Source organism: Nerophis lumbriciformis, linkage group LG20, assembly GCF_033978685.3.
Source record: "Nerophis lumbriciformis linkage group LG20, RoL_Nlum_v2.1, whole genome shotgun sequence".
Classification (NCBI taxonomy): domain Eukaryota; kingdom Metazoa; phylum Chordata; class Actinopteri; order Syngnathiformes; family Syngnathidae; genus Nerophis; species Nerophis lumbriciformis.
Window position 1 is genome coordinate 9,284,188 of NC_084567.2, and position 13,855 is coordinate 9,298,042.

Here is a 13,855-nt window from a genome sequence, read left to right on the forward strand (position 1 = left end):
AGACAAAACAAGCATTTCTGCTCGACATGTAGACACTCTGCTTAGCAGGCTGCTACAGTGCTCACTTCTCTTTTACATCTCGTTATTATGGATTGTAATGGAATCGTGCGGCGCCCAAAGATGCCCACCACTAATTCTACATCGATGTACTTCTTTTTTTGAGGTTGAAGGTATTTAGTGAAGAATTATCTGCCAGAAGTTGGCAGTTATTTATGATCGATTTGAAAAATCATTTAAGTTCAAAAGATAAGTTTAATGCCTTGGTATTTTGTTCCCTTCCTGTACCGAGGTACTTACGTACTGAAACATGAGGCTGTTGTACGGTTGCACCACAAGTCAGCATTTAGGGACGCATTTACCTCAAACCTGGGAGGCTCCTGGGGAACTGGTAAATCTTCCGGCTCAGCTTCGGTGCCTCCGTCTGTGTCTTTTGATTTCTTCTTCTTTTTCTTTCGCTTTTTCTTCCCTGACATTCCCTCCTCTTGCTGTGTGCACGTGTCCTCCGTCTGACGACATATCAAGCAGACCAGACTTAAACATATGTTCCCATAGAGCAGGGGTAGGGAACCTATGGCTCTCGAGCCAGATGTGGCTCTTTTGGTGACTGCACCTGGCTCTTAGATTAATTTTAGCTGACATTGCTTAACACAACAAGTAATGAATAATTCCACTGGTAATCAGTGTTAAAAATAACGTTCAAAATATAAAACATTCTCATGCATTTTAATCCATCCATCCGTTTTCTACCGCACCTGTTCAAGAAGTCGCATTATTGGTAAGAAGCATTTTATTCATTATTAGTTAGATTCAGAATAAAAATGTTATCAAAAAGAATAACAGACGTGTTGTACTCTAATGTTGGTTTTACTTAAAAATGCACGCATTTAGTTGTATTCAGTGTTAAAAAATATTATATGGCTCTCACGGAAATACATTTCAAAATATTTGGCTTCCATGTCTCTCTCAGTCTAAAAGGTTCCCGACCCCTGTCGTAGAGAAACAAAAAAGACTCATAATAATAAGAATAACTAGTCCTAAGTGTCCCAAAGCTTTTGTCCAGTTTTCGTCCCAAGTGTCCCAATACTTTTGTCCAGTGTAAGTGTCCTAATACTTTTGTCCAGTGGTAGTCCTAAGTGTCCCAATAATTTAGTCTACTTTTAGTGCGAAGTGTCCCAATACTTTTGTCCAGTTTTCGTCGTAAGTGTCCCAATACTTTTGTCCAGTTGTAGTGCTAAGTGTCCCAATACTTTTGTCCAGTGGTAATCCGAAGTGTCCCAATACTTTTGTCAAGTTGTAGTTCTAAGTGTCCCAATACTTTTGTCAAGTTTTGATCCTAAGTGTCCCAATACTTTTGTGCAGTTTTAGTTCCAAGTGTCCCAATATTTTTGTCCAGTTTTAGTCCTAAGTGTCCCCATGCTTTTGTCAAGTTGTAGTCCTAAGTGTCCCAATACTTTTGTCCAGTTTTGATCCTAAGTGTCCCAATACTTTTGTGCAGTTTTAGTTCCAAGTGTCCCAATATTTTTGTCCAGTTTGCGTCGTTAGTGTCCCAATACTTTTGTCCAGTTTTAGTCCTAAGTGTCCCAATACTTTTGTCAAGTTGTAGTCCTAAGTGTCCCCATACTTTTGGCCAGTGTAGGTGTCCCAATACTTTTGTCCAGTGGTAGTCCTAAGTGTCCCAATACTTTTGTCAAGTTGTAGTCCTAAGTGTCCCAATACTTTTGGCCAGTGTAGGTGTCCCAATACTTTTGTCCAGTGGTAGTCCTAAGTGTCCCAATACTTTTGTCCAGTTGTAGTCCTAAGTGTCCCAATACTTTTGTCCAGTGTAAGCGTCCCAATACTTTTGGCCAGTGTAAGTGTCCCAATACTTTTGTCAAGTGGTAGTCCTAAGTGTCCCAATACTTTTGTCTAGAATAATAATAATAAGTTCATGACAAACACCATTACTGCAACAGGCTGCACTTGCACAGCAAACGTGGCATCTGTAAAGCTGATGTTTACGGTGAAGACCAGAGAGGAAGTGTTGCTGTATGCAGCATTACAGGTGTGTCGAGTAGCCAAAATTGTAGTTAAGTAAGAGCAATGTTACTTTACAGTAATATGACTCAATTAAAAAGAAAAAGTAGTTATCCGAATAATAAATTAAGTATTCAGTGAACAAAATGCTAAAGTACTGGGCAACTGGCAACTAACTTCTGATTTATTTAGTAGCTATTTTTTACTAGTACTTGCACTACAACTGGCATAAGTGGGTGCCTGTGTGAGAAAGACTACTACAGCATGTACAGTACTACAAAATAAACACTTTTCATAGTTAATTATGATCATTATAACAGGGCTAATGTTAGCATATGCGTAGCTAAAACATAAAAAAACCATTTTCAACTTTCATGCAACGTGGGTTTTTTTCGAGTTGGAAGTGAAATTCTTGTAGGCAGAAATGTGAACAATTCCACTGGAAGGGAAATTATTGGAGGCAGAAATGTGAACATTTCCGCTGACACAGATGACAGTACGTGATATAAATGTTCTTTTTCCTATTTTGTAAGTAAATATTGAAGAGTTTTGCTTCCTCGTCTGACGTCAGGTCACTTTTTATAGTGTGTAGTTCGAGTGCGGTCATGTGACTGCCAGGCTCCGTTTGATTGGTGAAATGGAGTCAATCGTCACCAGTGCTTACGGTGAAACAGAGTCATGTGACTCAAGTCTGTCTCACGAGTCAAACTATTTATCTTTGCAGTAATCAATAGGTTGTCTACAGTACAGGCCAACATTTGGACACACCTAATTCAATGTGTGTTCTTTATCTTCATGACTATTTACATTGTAGATTGTCACTGAAGGCATCAAAACTATGAATGAACACATGTGGAGTTAAAGGTGAAAATAACTGAAAACATGTTTTATATTCTAGTTTCTTCAAAATAGTCACCCTTTGTTCTGATTACTTTTTCGCACACTCTTGGCATTCTCTCGATGAGCTTCAAGAGGTAGTCACCTGAAATGGTTTTCACTTCACAGGTGTGCTTGAAGCTCTTTGAGAGAATGCCAAGAGTGCGCAATGCAGTAATCAGAGCAAAGGGCGGCTATTTTGAAGAAACTAGAATATAAAACATGTTTTCAGTTATTTCACCTTTTTTGTTAAGTACATAACTGCACATGTGTTCGTTCATAGTTTTGATGCCTTCAGTGACAAACTACAATGTAAATAGTCATGAAAATAAAGAAAAAGCATTGAATGAGGAGAAGGTGTGTCCAAACTTTTGGCCTGTACTGCATATATAAATGTAGCTGAATTAAACTCAAAGTAACAGAGTAAAAGTACAGTTTATTCTTCACAAAAATACTCATGTAAAAGTAAAAAGCATGTTACATTAAAAATACTCTTGACAAATACAATTTAGCCAAGTAGTGTAGGAAATGCAGCGCGTGACTACACGCCTCTGTGCAGTCGAGATTAAAATATAACATAATAGCAACTAAATCTAAAGGCCTCCCCTCCTAATAAATGTCAAGTACTCTCTGTGGTTGAGTAAATAAACACCTTTGATCGCTAATTGAGGAAAGAGTATTAATTACACTAACCGGAACTTGGCTGCTGCTGACTGCCTTTTCTTCAAAGATTTTTTTCGGCGGCTGAGAGGCAACGTTAGCCCATGACGTCACTCCGGGTTGACCCGCTGGACCTATACACATAGACACACACACTTTTGGAAAATAAATTTGAAGGAGGGATGTCTAAACTTAACACGGAGGGCTACATACAGAAAAAATTCAAGGATGCAAATTTGTGCTAGGCTATCTGAACCAAACAACATCCTAGCTTCGTGGTATACAGTAGGTCAGTGTTTTTCAACCTTTTTTGAGCCAAGGCACATTTTTTGCGTTGAAAAAATCCGGAGGCACACCACCAGCAGAAATCATTAAAAAAGTCAGTTGGCAGTAAAAAGTTGTCGTCGCAATTGTTGGATATGACTTTAAACCATAACCAAGCATGCATCAATATAGCTCTTGTCTCAAAGTAGGTGTACTGTCACCACCTGTCACATCACCCTGTGACTTATTTGGAGTTTTTTGCCGTTTTCCTGTGTGTAGTGTTTTAGTTCTTTTCTTGCGCTCCTATTTTAGTGGCTTTTTCTCTTTTTTTGGTATTTTCCTGTAGCAGTTTCATGTCTTCCTTTGAGCGATATTTCCCACATCTACTTTGTTTTAGCAATCAAGAATATTTCAGTTGTTTTTATCTTTCTTTGTGGGGACATTGTTGATTGTCATGTCATGTTCGGATGTACGTTGTCTTTGCTCCACAGTAAGTCTTTGCTGTCGTCCAGCATTCTGTTTTTAATTTGTAGCCAATTCAGTTTTAGTTTAGTTCTGCATAGCCTTCCCTAAGCTTCAATGCCATAGGGGCACTCACCTTTTGTTTATTTTTGGTTTAAGCATTTAAGCACCCTTTTTACCTGCACGCTGCCTCCCACTGTTTTCGACATCTACAAAGCAATTAGCTACCTGCTGCCACCTACTGATATGAAAGAGTATTACACGGTTACTCTGCCGAGCTCTAGACAGCACCGACACTCAACAACAACACATCATTTGCAGACTATAATTACTGGTTTGCAAAAAATATTTTTAACCCAAACAGGTGAAATTAGATTAGACTGTAGGCACAGTGGTTGAAAAACACTGCAGAAGGTGACAATGCAAATTAGTGTAAAATCTTCACATATTTTTCATTTATAATACTACATTTTTAGTAAAAAAACAAGATGCGGGTCCGAAAACAGCCGCACTTTGGACACCCGTGCCTTTAATGCTTGATTTAACCCACTTGAGGAGCTGACATGGATGTGATCATCAGGCTGAGTCGGGGATTCTTTCCTGATGGTCTGTTGAGTAGAAATCCATTCATTCAAGGGTGCACGTTCTTGGAGGTAGCATGTGAGCATTCACAGAAAACCTGCTTACCATCCCTGGTGATGCGGACTTTGGGGGAAGCTGGCATCTCTCGCCTGGAAGATTTGGCCCCCAGTGGTCTTTGCGAGCCAGCGGCGTGCCGGCGCTGCTTAGCGGTACGGCGGCTAGCTCCGGGAAGTCGGCTATCTTCACCTCGAAACGGGCCAAACCGGCCTGAGTGGGTTTTGGGCTCCTCGCCGAGGGCGGAGAAGGTCTTGAGTCTCTGAAACCTGCAGACGAATAGTGAAGACAAGCCGGAGGAGGAATCAAATCATCTTCCACTACATTGTAGACAAAACTATACTATCCAACATGTGCTGACAGTAAAAAAATAACTGAAGTGAACTTGAATTGTTCGCACTTTAAAACGTTTTTTTTTATTTTTTTATTGGATTTATTTAGGTTATTTTTTAGGGTCTTCTAATTTATTTTTAATTTATTCTATTCTATAATTATGTTGGTATTAGTGGTTATTTTGCACTTTAAATATAACATTTTGTTTTTATTGGATTTGTTGAGGTAATACTCTTATGTTGAAGGTTAAAATGTATGTAACCAATTGGTTAATAATAAATGGGTCAGTTTTTCCTATACCTACTCGTGCTGACTATTGTTTTCTGTTTTAACACTACAACATCAGTAACAGTAACATCACTTTATCAAGCCTTTTCTAACATTCCACACAACAAAATAAGGAATAAATATATGTATGATTCGTGCCTATATCGTATCGTATTGATATCGGTATCGGCCAATACTCAAGGCTACAATATCGGTATCGTATCGGAAGTGAAAAAGTTGTATCGGGACATCCCTACTAGTATAGTATCGCGGTACTAATGAATCAAAAACCGTACTATACTCTTGTTGAAAAGTACCGGTTCCCTGGCATGACGTGACATTGCTGGTTTTACGAGCAGAGGAGCATGTTCGGCAGCGCACAATCACAGAGTACTTACAAGCAGACACAGTGTGTAGACAGAAAAGGGAGAATGGACGCATTTTGGCTTAAAAACTAAAGATAAAGGTGAAGTTGTAACACTGAAACGCCCTCAGGAAGAGGCGCTTTAAAACATGGCTAGCTAGTTAGCGGCTAATGTCTATCCGCAATCAGCAGTGTTTTAGTTACTTCTAAATCACTAATCCTTAAATAAAGTGGGTTTTTTTTGCAAGTATCATACCTGCATGACGAGGAATAGCTAAACATGCTTCACTACACACCGTAGCTAACCGGCGTCACAATGTAAACAAATGCCATTGGTAGATCTACACCTGACATCCACTGTAATGATACCAAGTACAAGAGCGTATCTAGTCGATCAATATTTTTCATTGTCACAAAATCGTTTTTCTTTTTTTTTTCATAAACTCAGGAAATACGTTCCTGGACACGTGAGAACTTAAATTATGACCGATGTATGATCCTGTAACTACTTGGTATCGGATCGATACCTAAATTTGCGGTATCATGCAAAACTAATGTAAAGTATCCAAACATCAGAAGAATAAGTGATTATTACATTTTAACAGAAGTGTAGATAGAACATGTTGAAACGGAAAATAAGCAGATAATAACAGTAAATGAACAAGTAGATTAATAATTCATTTTTACAGCTTGTCCTAAAATAAATAGAATGATAAATGAGACAACGTCAGCAGACTAATTAGTTTGTTTGCTTACTTACTACTAAAAGACAAGTTGTCTAGTATGTTCACTATTTTATTTAAAGACAAAATTGTTCTTCGATTGCAATAAGAAACAGGTTTAACCTCTTAAGGCCCAAGCTGTTTGTTTACATGCTTTTTTTATTTCTCTTTGCTATTTGGGCTTATTGGACTCTAATTAGAATAAAAACTAAGACTCATCTTTTGATATGATGTACTTAGTCCATAAGTAACAAACGTGTACTTCATGTTGAGTGACATGCTAACTCTTATTTTTACACTTTTTTCTTTTTTCCCCCCAAATTCCATTGTATGTTATACTCTTCTGACACCACTAGATGGCAGTATAAGTGTCCACCTAAGGGCCTTAAGACCCCAATTCAATAGTGTACACAATTTTGGAAATAAGAGCTAAAAGGTGCTGTCCACGCATGTGGCCACTAAGGCCTTTTAATGTACCGTAAGATTTTTTGTTAAAGGGGAACATTATCACCAGACCTATGTAAGCGTCAATATACAGGTAAAAGCCAGTAAATTAGAATATTTTGAAAAACTTGATTTATTTCAGTAATTGCATTCGAAAGGTGTAACTTGTACATTATATTTATTCATTGCACACAGACTGATGCATTCAAATGTTTATTTCATTTAATTTTGATGATTTGAAGTGGCAACAAATGAAAATCCAAAATTCCGTGTGTCACAAAATTAGAATATTGTGTAAGGCTAATACAAAAAAGGGATTTTTAGAAATGTTGGCCAACTGAAAAGTATGAAAATGAAAAATATGAGCATGTACAATACTCAATACTTGGTTGGAGCTCCTTTTGCCTCAATTACTGCGTTAATGCGGCGTGGCATGGAGTCGATGAGTTTCTGGCACTGCTCAGGTGTTATGAGAGCCCAGGTTGCTCTGATAGTGGCCTTCAACTCTTCTGTGTTTTTGGGTCTGGCATTCTGCGTCTTCCTTTTCACAATACCCCACAGATTTTCTATGGGGCTAAGGTCAGGGGAGTTGGCGGGCCAATTTAGAACAGAAATACCATGGTCCGTAAACCAGGCACGGGTAGATTTTGCGCTGTGTGCAGGCGCCAAGTCCTGTTGGAACTTGAAATCTCCATCTCCATAGAGCAGGTCAGCAGCAGGAAGCATGAAGTGCTCTAAAACTTGCTGGTAGACGGCTGCGTTGACCCTGGATCTCAGGAAACAGAGTGGACCGACACCAGCTGGACTGCTGCTGAGTGGTCCAAAGTCATGTTTTCTGACGAAAGCAAATTTTGCATTTCCTTTGGAAATCGAGGTCCCACAGTCTGGAGGAAGACAGGAGAGGCACAGGATCCACGTTGCCTGAAGTCTAGTGTAAAGTTTCCACCATCAGTGATGGTTTGGGGTGCCATGTCATCTGCTGGTGTCGGTCCACTCTGTTTCCTGAGATCCAGGGTCAACGCAGCCGTCTACCAGCAAGTTTTAGAGCACTTCATGCTTCCTGCTGCTGACCTGCTCTATGGAGATGGAGATTTCAAGTTCCAACAGGACTTGGCGCCTGCACACAGCGCAAAATCTACCCGTGCCTGGTTTACGGACCATGGTATTTCTGTTCTAAATTGGCCCGCCAACTCCCCTGACCTTAGCCCCATAGAAAATCTGTGGGGTATTGTGAAAAGGAAGATGCAGAATGCCAGACCCAAAAACGCAGAAGAGTTGAAGGCCACTATCAGAGCAACCTGGGCTCTCATAACACCTGAGCAGTGCCAGAAACTCATCGACTCCATGCCACGCCGCATTAACGCAGTAATTGAGGCAAAAGGAGCTCCATCCAAGTATTGAGTATTGTACATGCTCATATTTTTCATTTTCATACTTTTCAGTTGGCCAACATTTCTAAAAATCCCTTTTTTGTATTAGCCTTACACAATATTCTAATTTTGTGACACACGGAATTTTGGATTTTCATTTGTTGCCACTTCAAATCATCAAAATTAAATGAAATAAACATTTGAATGCATCAGTCTGTGTGCAATGAATAAATATAATGTACAAGTTACACCTTTTGAATGCAATTACTGAAATAAATCAAGTTTTTCAAAATATTCTAATTTACTGGCTTTTACCTGTATACCTTGATGTTGCAGAAAAAAGACCATATATTTTTTTAACCGATTTCCGAACTCTAAATGGGTGAATTTTGGCGAATTAAACGTCTTTCTAATATTCGCTCTCGGAGCGATGACGTCACAACGTTGCGTCACATCGGTAAGCAATCCGCCATTTTCTCAAACACCGAGTCAAATCAGCTCTGTTATTTTCCGTTTTTTCGACTAGTTTCCGTACCTTGGAGACATCATGCCTCGTCGGTGTGTTGTCAGAGGGTGTAACAACACGAACAGGGACGGATTCAAGTTGCACCAGTGGCCCAAAGATGCGAAAGTGGCAAGAAATTGGACGTTTGTTCCGCACACTTTACCGACGAAAGCTATGCTACGACAGAGATGGCAAGAATGTGTGGATATCCTGCGGCACTCAAAGCAGATGCATTTCCAACGATAAAGTCAAAGAAATCTGCCGCCAGACCCCCATTGAATCTGCCGGAGTGTGTGAGCAATTCAGGGACAAAGGCCCTCGGTAGCACGGCAAGCAATGGCGGCAGTTTGTTCCCGCAGACGAGCGAGCTAAACCCCCTATGGACCCTAGCTTCCCTGGCCTGCTGACATCAACTCCAAAACTGGACAGATCAGCTTTCAGGAAAAGAGAGCGGATGAGGGTATGTCTACAGAATATATTAATTGATGAAAATTGGGCTGTCTGCACTCTCAAAGTGCATGTTGTTGCCAAATGTATTTCATATGCTGTAAACCTAGTTCATAGTTGTTAGTTTCCTTTAATGCCAAACAAACACATACCAATCGTTGGTTAGAAGGCGATCGCCGAATTCGTCCTCGCTTTCTCCCGTGTCGCTGGCTGTCGTGTCGTTTTCGTCGGTTTCGCTTGCATACGGTTCAAACCGATATGGCTCAATAGCTTCAGTTTCTTCTTCAATTTCGTTTTCGCTACCTGCCTCCACACTACAACCATCCGTTTCAATACATATTAAGCCGCTGAAATCCGAGTCTGAATCCGAGCTAATGTCGCTATAGCTTGCTGTTCTTTCCGCCATGTTTGTTTGTGTTGGCTTCACTATGTGACGTCACAGGAAAATGGACGGGTGGTTAAAATCAGGCACTTTGAAGCTTTTTTTAGGGATATTGCGTGATAGGTAACATTTTGAAAAAAAACTTCAAAAAATATAATAAGCCACTGGGAACTGATTTTTAATGGTTTTAACAATTCTGAAATTGTGATAATGTTCCCCTTTAAAATAACGCCAATAATGCTATTTTTTGTGGTCCCCTTTATTTAGAAAAGTATAGAAAACTATCGAAATGCATTTTGGTACCGGTACCAAAATATTGGTATCGAATCAACCCCTGTTCTGATACCATGATCGCGACACCTCCACTTAGCGCTAATGATGGTAGTTCACACCATTTCTCAGTCTCAAATCCACGTCGTCCAAAACGGTCGACCTCGACCCGAGCGGCAACAAGACAGAAAACGGAGGATCGGAATCTGAGGAGTTGGTCGACATAAACGGCTTCTAGGGTACAATCTGGTGGATTGTACCTCTTCTCGGTGCGTTCGCTGAGTTTTGCACACGAGGGTCACTGCTCCTGGTCGACGCCTGCAGAGGTTTACATGACTTGATTTGACAGTTCCGACAACAGGCCACATTTAGATTAAACAAGCCAGGCTAACCTTTGACTGCGGTCTATCTCTCCACGACTGATCACCTCCTTTTCCTGCCATCGCTCCTTTAATGTTTGATGAACTCAGACCAGACTGGTTGCTTGTTTTTTTCACCAAAATGAACACACACACACACACAAACACACACAGAGATTATTTGTGTACTGTGACAAGATCAGACACAATGCATGTTGGTTGCCATGTTAAACACAAATATGTACCGACCTTCTTGGCTTGTGCTGGTTTGCAAAGCTAACATGACGAGGTGAGCCGGCGTGTTGCTTTGCTGACTCGATTCTCCTCTTTGGTTCCAACGTCGGCTCAGCAGGTGTCACTTTGCTCTCCTGGAAAAGACACCGGACCCAAGTTTCATGACGTAACAAACCTAAAGCGCAAATGTGTGGAACTCGGTACCCGAGGAGGTTAAAACTGGTCACAACTTACACGGCCTTCACAAAAACATTGAAAATGTGGCATATCAACTAGAGATGTCCGATAGTATCGGACTGCCGATAGTATCGGACTGCCGATATTATCGGCCGATAAATGCTTTAAAATGTAATATCGGAAATCATCGGTATTGGTTTCAAAAAGTCGAATTTATGACTTTTTGAAACGCCGCTGTACGGAGTGGTACACGGACGTAGGGAGAAGTACAGAGCGCCAATAAACCTTAAAGGCACTGCCTTTGCATGCCGGCCCAATCACATAATATCTACGGCTTTTCACACACACAAGTGAATGCAAGGCATACTTGGTCAACAGCCATACAGGTCACACTGAGGGTGGCCGTATAAACAACTTTAACACTGTTACAAATATGCGCCACACTGTGACACTGTGGACCCACACAAAACAAGAATGACAAACACATTTCGGGAGAACATCCGCACCGTAACACAACATAAACAGAACAAATACCCAGAACCCCTTGCTGCACTAACTCATCCGGGACGCTACAATATACACCCCCCGCTTCTACCCCCCCCCCCCCCAACCTCCTCATGCTCTTTCGGGGAGAGCATGTCCCAAATTCCAAGCTACTGTTTTGAGGCATGTTAAAAAAAATAATGCACTTTGTGACTTCAATAATAAATATGGCAGTGCCATGTCGGGAGGCGTTCGGGTGGCATCCTGACCAGATGCCCGAACCACCTCATCTGGCTCCTCTCAATGTGGAGGAGCAGCGGCTTTACTTTGAGCTCCTCACGGATGACAGAGCTTCTCACCCTATCTCTAAGGGAGAGCCCCGCCACCCGGCGGAGGAAACTCATTTGGGCCGCTTGTACCCGTGATCTTGTCCTTTCGGTCATAACCCAAAGCTCATGACCATAGGTGAGGATGGGAACGTAGATCGACCGGTAAATTGAGAGCTTTGCCTTCCGGCTCAGCTCCTTCTTCACCACAACGGATCGATACAGCGTGCGCATTACTGAAGACGCCGCACCGATCCGCCTGTCGATCTCACGATCCACTCTTCCCTCACTCGTGAACAAGACTCCTAGGTACTTGAACTCCTCCACTTGGGGCAGGATCTCCTCCCCAACTCGGAGATGGCACTCCACCCTTTTCCGGGCGAGAATAATGGACTGGGACTTGGAGGTGCTGATTCCCATCCCAGTCGCTTCACACTCGGCTGCGAACCGATCCAGTGAGAGCTGAAGATCCTGGTCAGATAAAGGCATCAGGACCAAATCATCTGCAAAAAGCAGAGACCTAATCCTAATCAAGATACCTTCAACGCCCTGAAATTCTGTCCATAAAAGTTATGAACAGAATCGGTGACAAAGGGCAGCCTGTAAAGTTCAAATTTGAAAGACAATAAAAAGAAGTCTAAGTTTTTGACATCATGGCCAGGACTACAGATGAAAACTAGCCTTCTGGCCAATTCTGGATTTTTTTAACCATGTGTAGACATGTGTTTTATAAAATTGTATTGTCCCTTTTGAAATAAACCAATCTAATGTAATCTAATCTAATCTAATCGCCACTTTAGGCATGTGTTACAGTTACGACAGTGCATTTATTAGGCAATCAGCCATTTATCAGCACAGGCGTCATTCAAAACAACTTTACTCAACAACTGTTGGTCAACACAACTATTACTTGTACAAACTTTACCAATAAGTCTATAATCCTAAAACGGGTGTTTCTCAGTCGTATCTAACAGTTTTACGATCGTTTTTCACGGTTAATAGCTCAGCTTTTCGAAGTTCGAAACGTCCACCGTGTGCCGTCACAGCTAGCTAGCTGCTAGCTAGCGTGCTAACCGTCGTAACAATCTTCTCCTCCACTACCTTCTCCATCTTGAAGCCTCCCTTTGCGCCGTCACGTCTCCATGCGATCACGCGAAGCTCCTCGGGTTGTCATTCTCCCACTTGTTGAATTTGCTCGGAACTATGAAGACAACGCTGACAGCTGCCATGTAAGAGGAACTAGCAGCCTGGCGTGGAGACTATGTTGATATGTTATTAGGCGGACAGCGACATCCAGCGGCGGCGCCAGGAACTGCAACTTTTTAGATTCAATTGGAGCTCAAAATAGCCAATTCAAAATGAATTGGCCATTTTTCAAACTTCCACCAATTCCACATTTTTCAACCGATTCAAACCATTCCACCTTAAACACATTCCACCATTCTGGAAATTCAAACTATCATTTTTGTAAGTTAAAAAAAATTCCAGGATTTTCCAGAATTCCTGTTTTTCCAAAGCCCTGTTTCCACCCTTTTTTCTGGCGACTACCCCTTCCACATTTTTCACCCGATTCGACTGTTCAGTCTATTAAGAAATTGCGGGCTTTCTCTTGACAAATTCCCAAAAATTCCCAGATTTCCCAGAATTCCAGATTTCCAGGACATTTCTTCCCATTCAAAATGAATTGGCCATTTTTCAAACTTCCACCAATTCCACATTTTTCAACCAATTCAAACCATTGCACCTTGAACACATTCCACCATTCTGGAAATTCAAACTATCATTTTTGTTAGTTAAAAAAAAATTCCAGGATTTTCCAGAATTTCAGTTTTTCCAAAGCCCTGTTCCTACCCGTTTTTCTGGCGACTACCCCTTCCACATTTTTCACCCGATTCGACTGTTCAGTCTATTCGGAAATTGCGGGCTTTCTCTTGACAAATTCCCAAAAATTCCCAGATTTCCCAGAATTCCAGGTTTTTAGGGACATGTTTCCCATTCAAAATTAATTGGCCATTTTTCAAACTTCCACCAATTCCACATTTTTCAATCGATTCGAACCATTCCACCTGGAAATTCAAGCTATCATTTTTCCAAGTTCAAAAAAATTCCAGGATTTTCCAGAATTCCTGCTTTTCCCAAGCCCTCTTTCCACCCTACTTACTCCTTCCACACCTTTCAATGTATTTCAACCGTTCCACCGTCAAAACATTCCTCTTAATCAGGACAAAAAAAACAAAGTTGTTTTTCGAACTCGGAAAAAT

General features: G+C 41.1%; 1 protein-coding gene across 2 annotated transcripts in view; it reads right to left on the reverse strand.

Moving 5' to 3' along the window:
- Positions 1–12,883, reverse strand: part of secisbp2 (SECIS binding protein 2) — a 31,396-nt gene extending 18,513 nt beyond the window's left edge. For both annotated transcript variants that reach the window (XM_061980392.1, XM_061980391.1), the window contains exons 1-8: positions 12,696–12,883; positions 10,624–10,742; positions 10,408–10,498; positions 10,276–10,333; positions 4,963–5,180; positions 4,826–4,883; positions 3,583–3,683; positions 360–506 (exon numbers count right to left, since the gene is read on the reverse strand). In XM_061980392.1, the coding sequence (XP_061836376.1) occupies positions 360–506; positions 3,583–3,683; positions 4,826–4,883; positions 4,963–5,180; positions 10,276–10,333; positions 10,408–10,498; positions 10,624–10,742; positions 12,696–12,704 (801 nt within the window). In that variant the 5' untranslated portion in view covers positions 12,705–12,883. The remainder of the gene's footprint in view (positions 1–359; positions 507–3,582; positions 3,684–4,825; positions 4,884–4,962; positions 5,181–10,275; positions 10,334–10,407; positions 10,499–10,623; positions 10,743–12,695) is intronic.
- Positions 12,884–13,855: the final 972 nt, after the last annotated feature.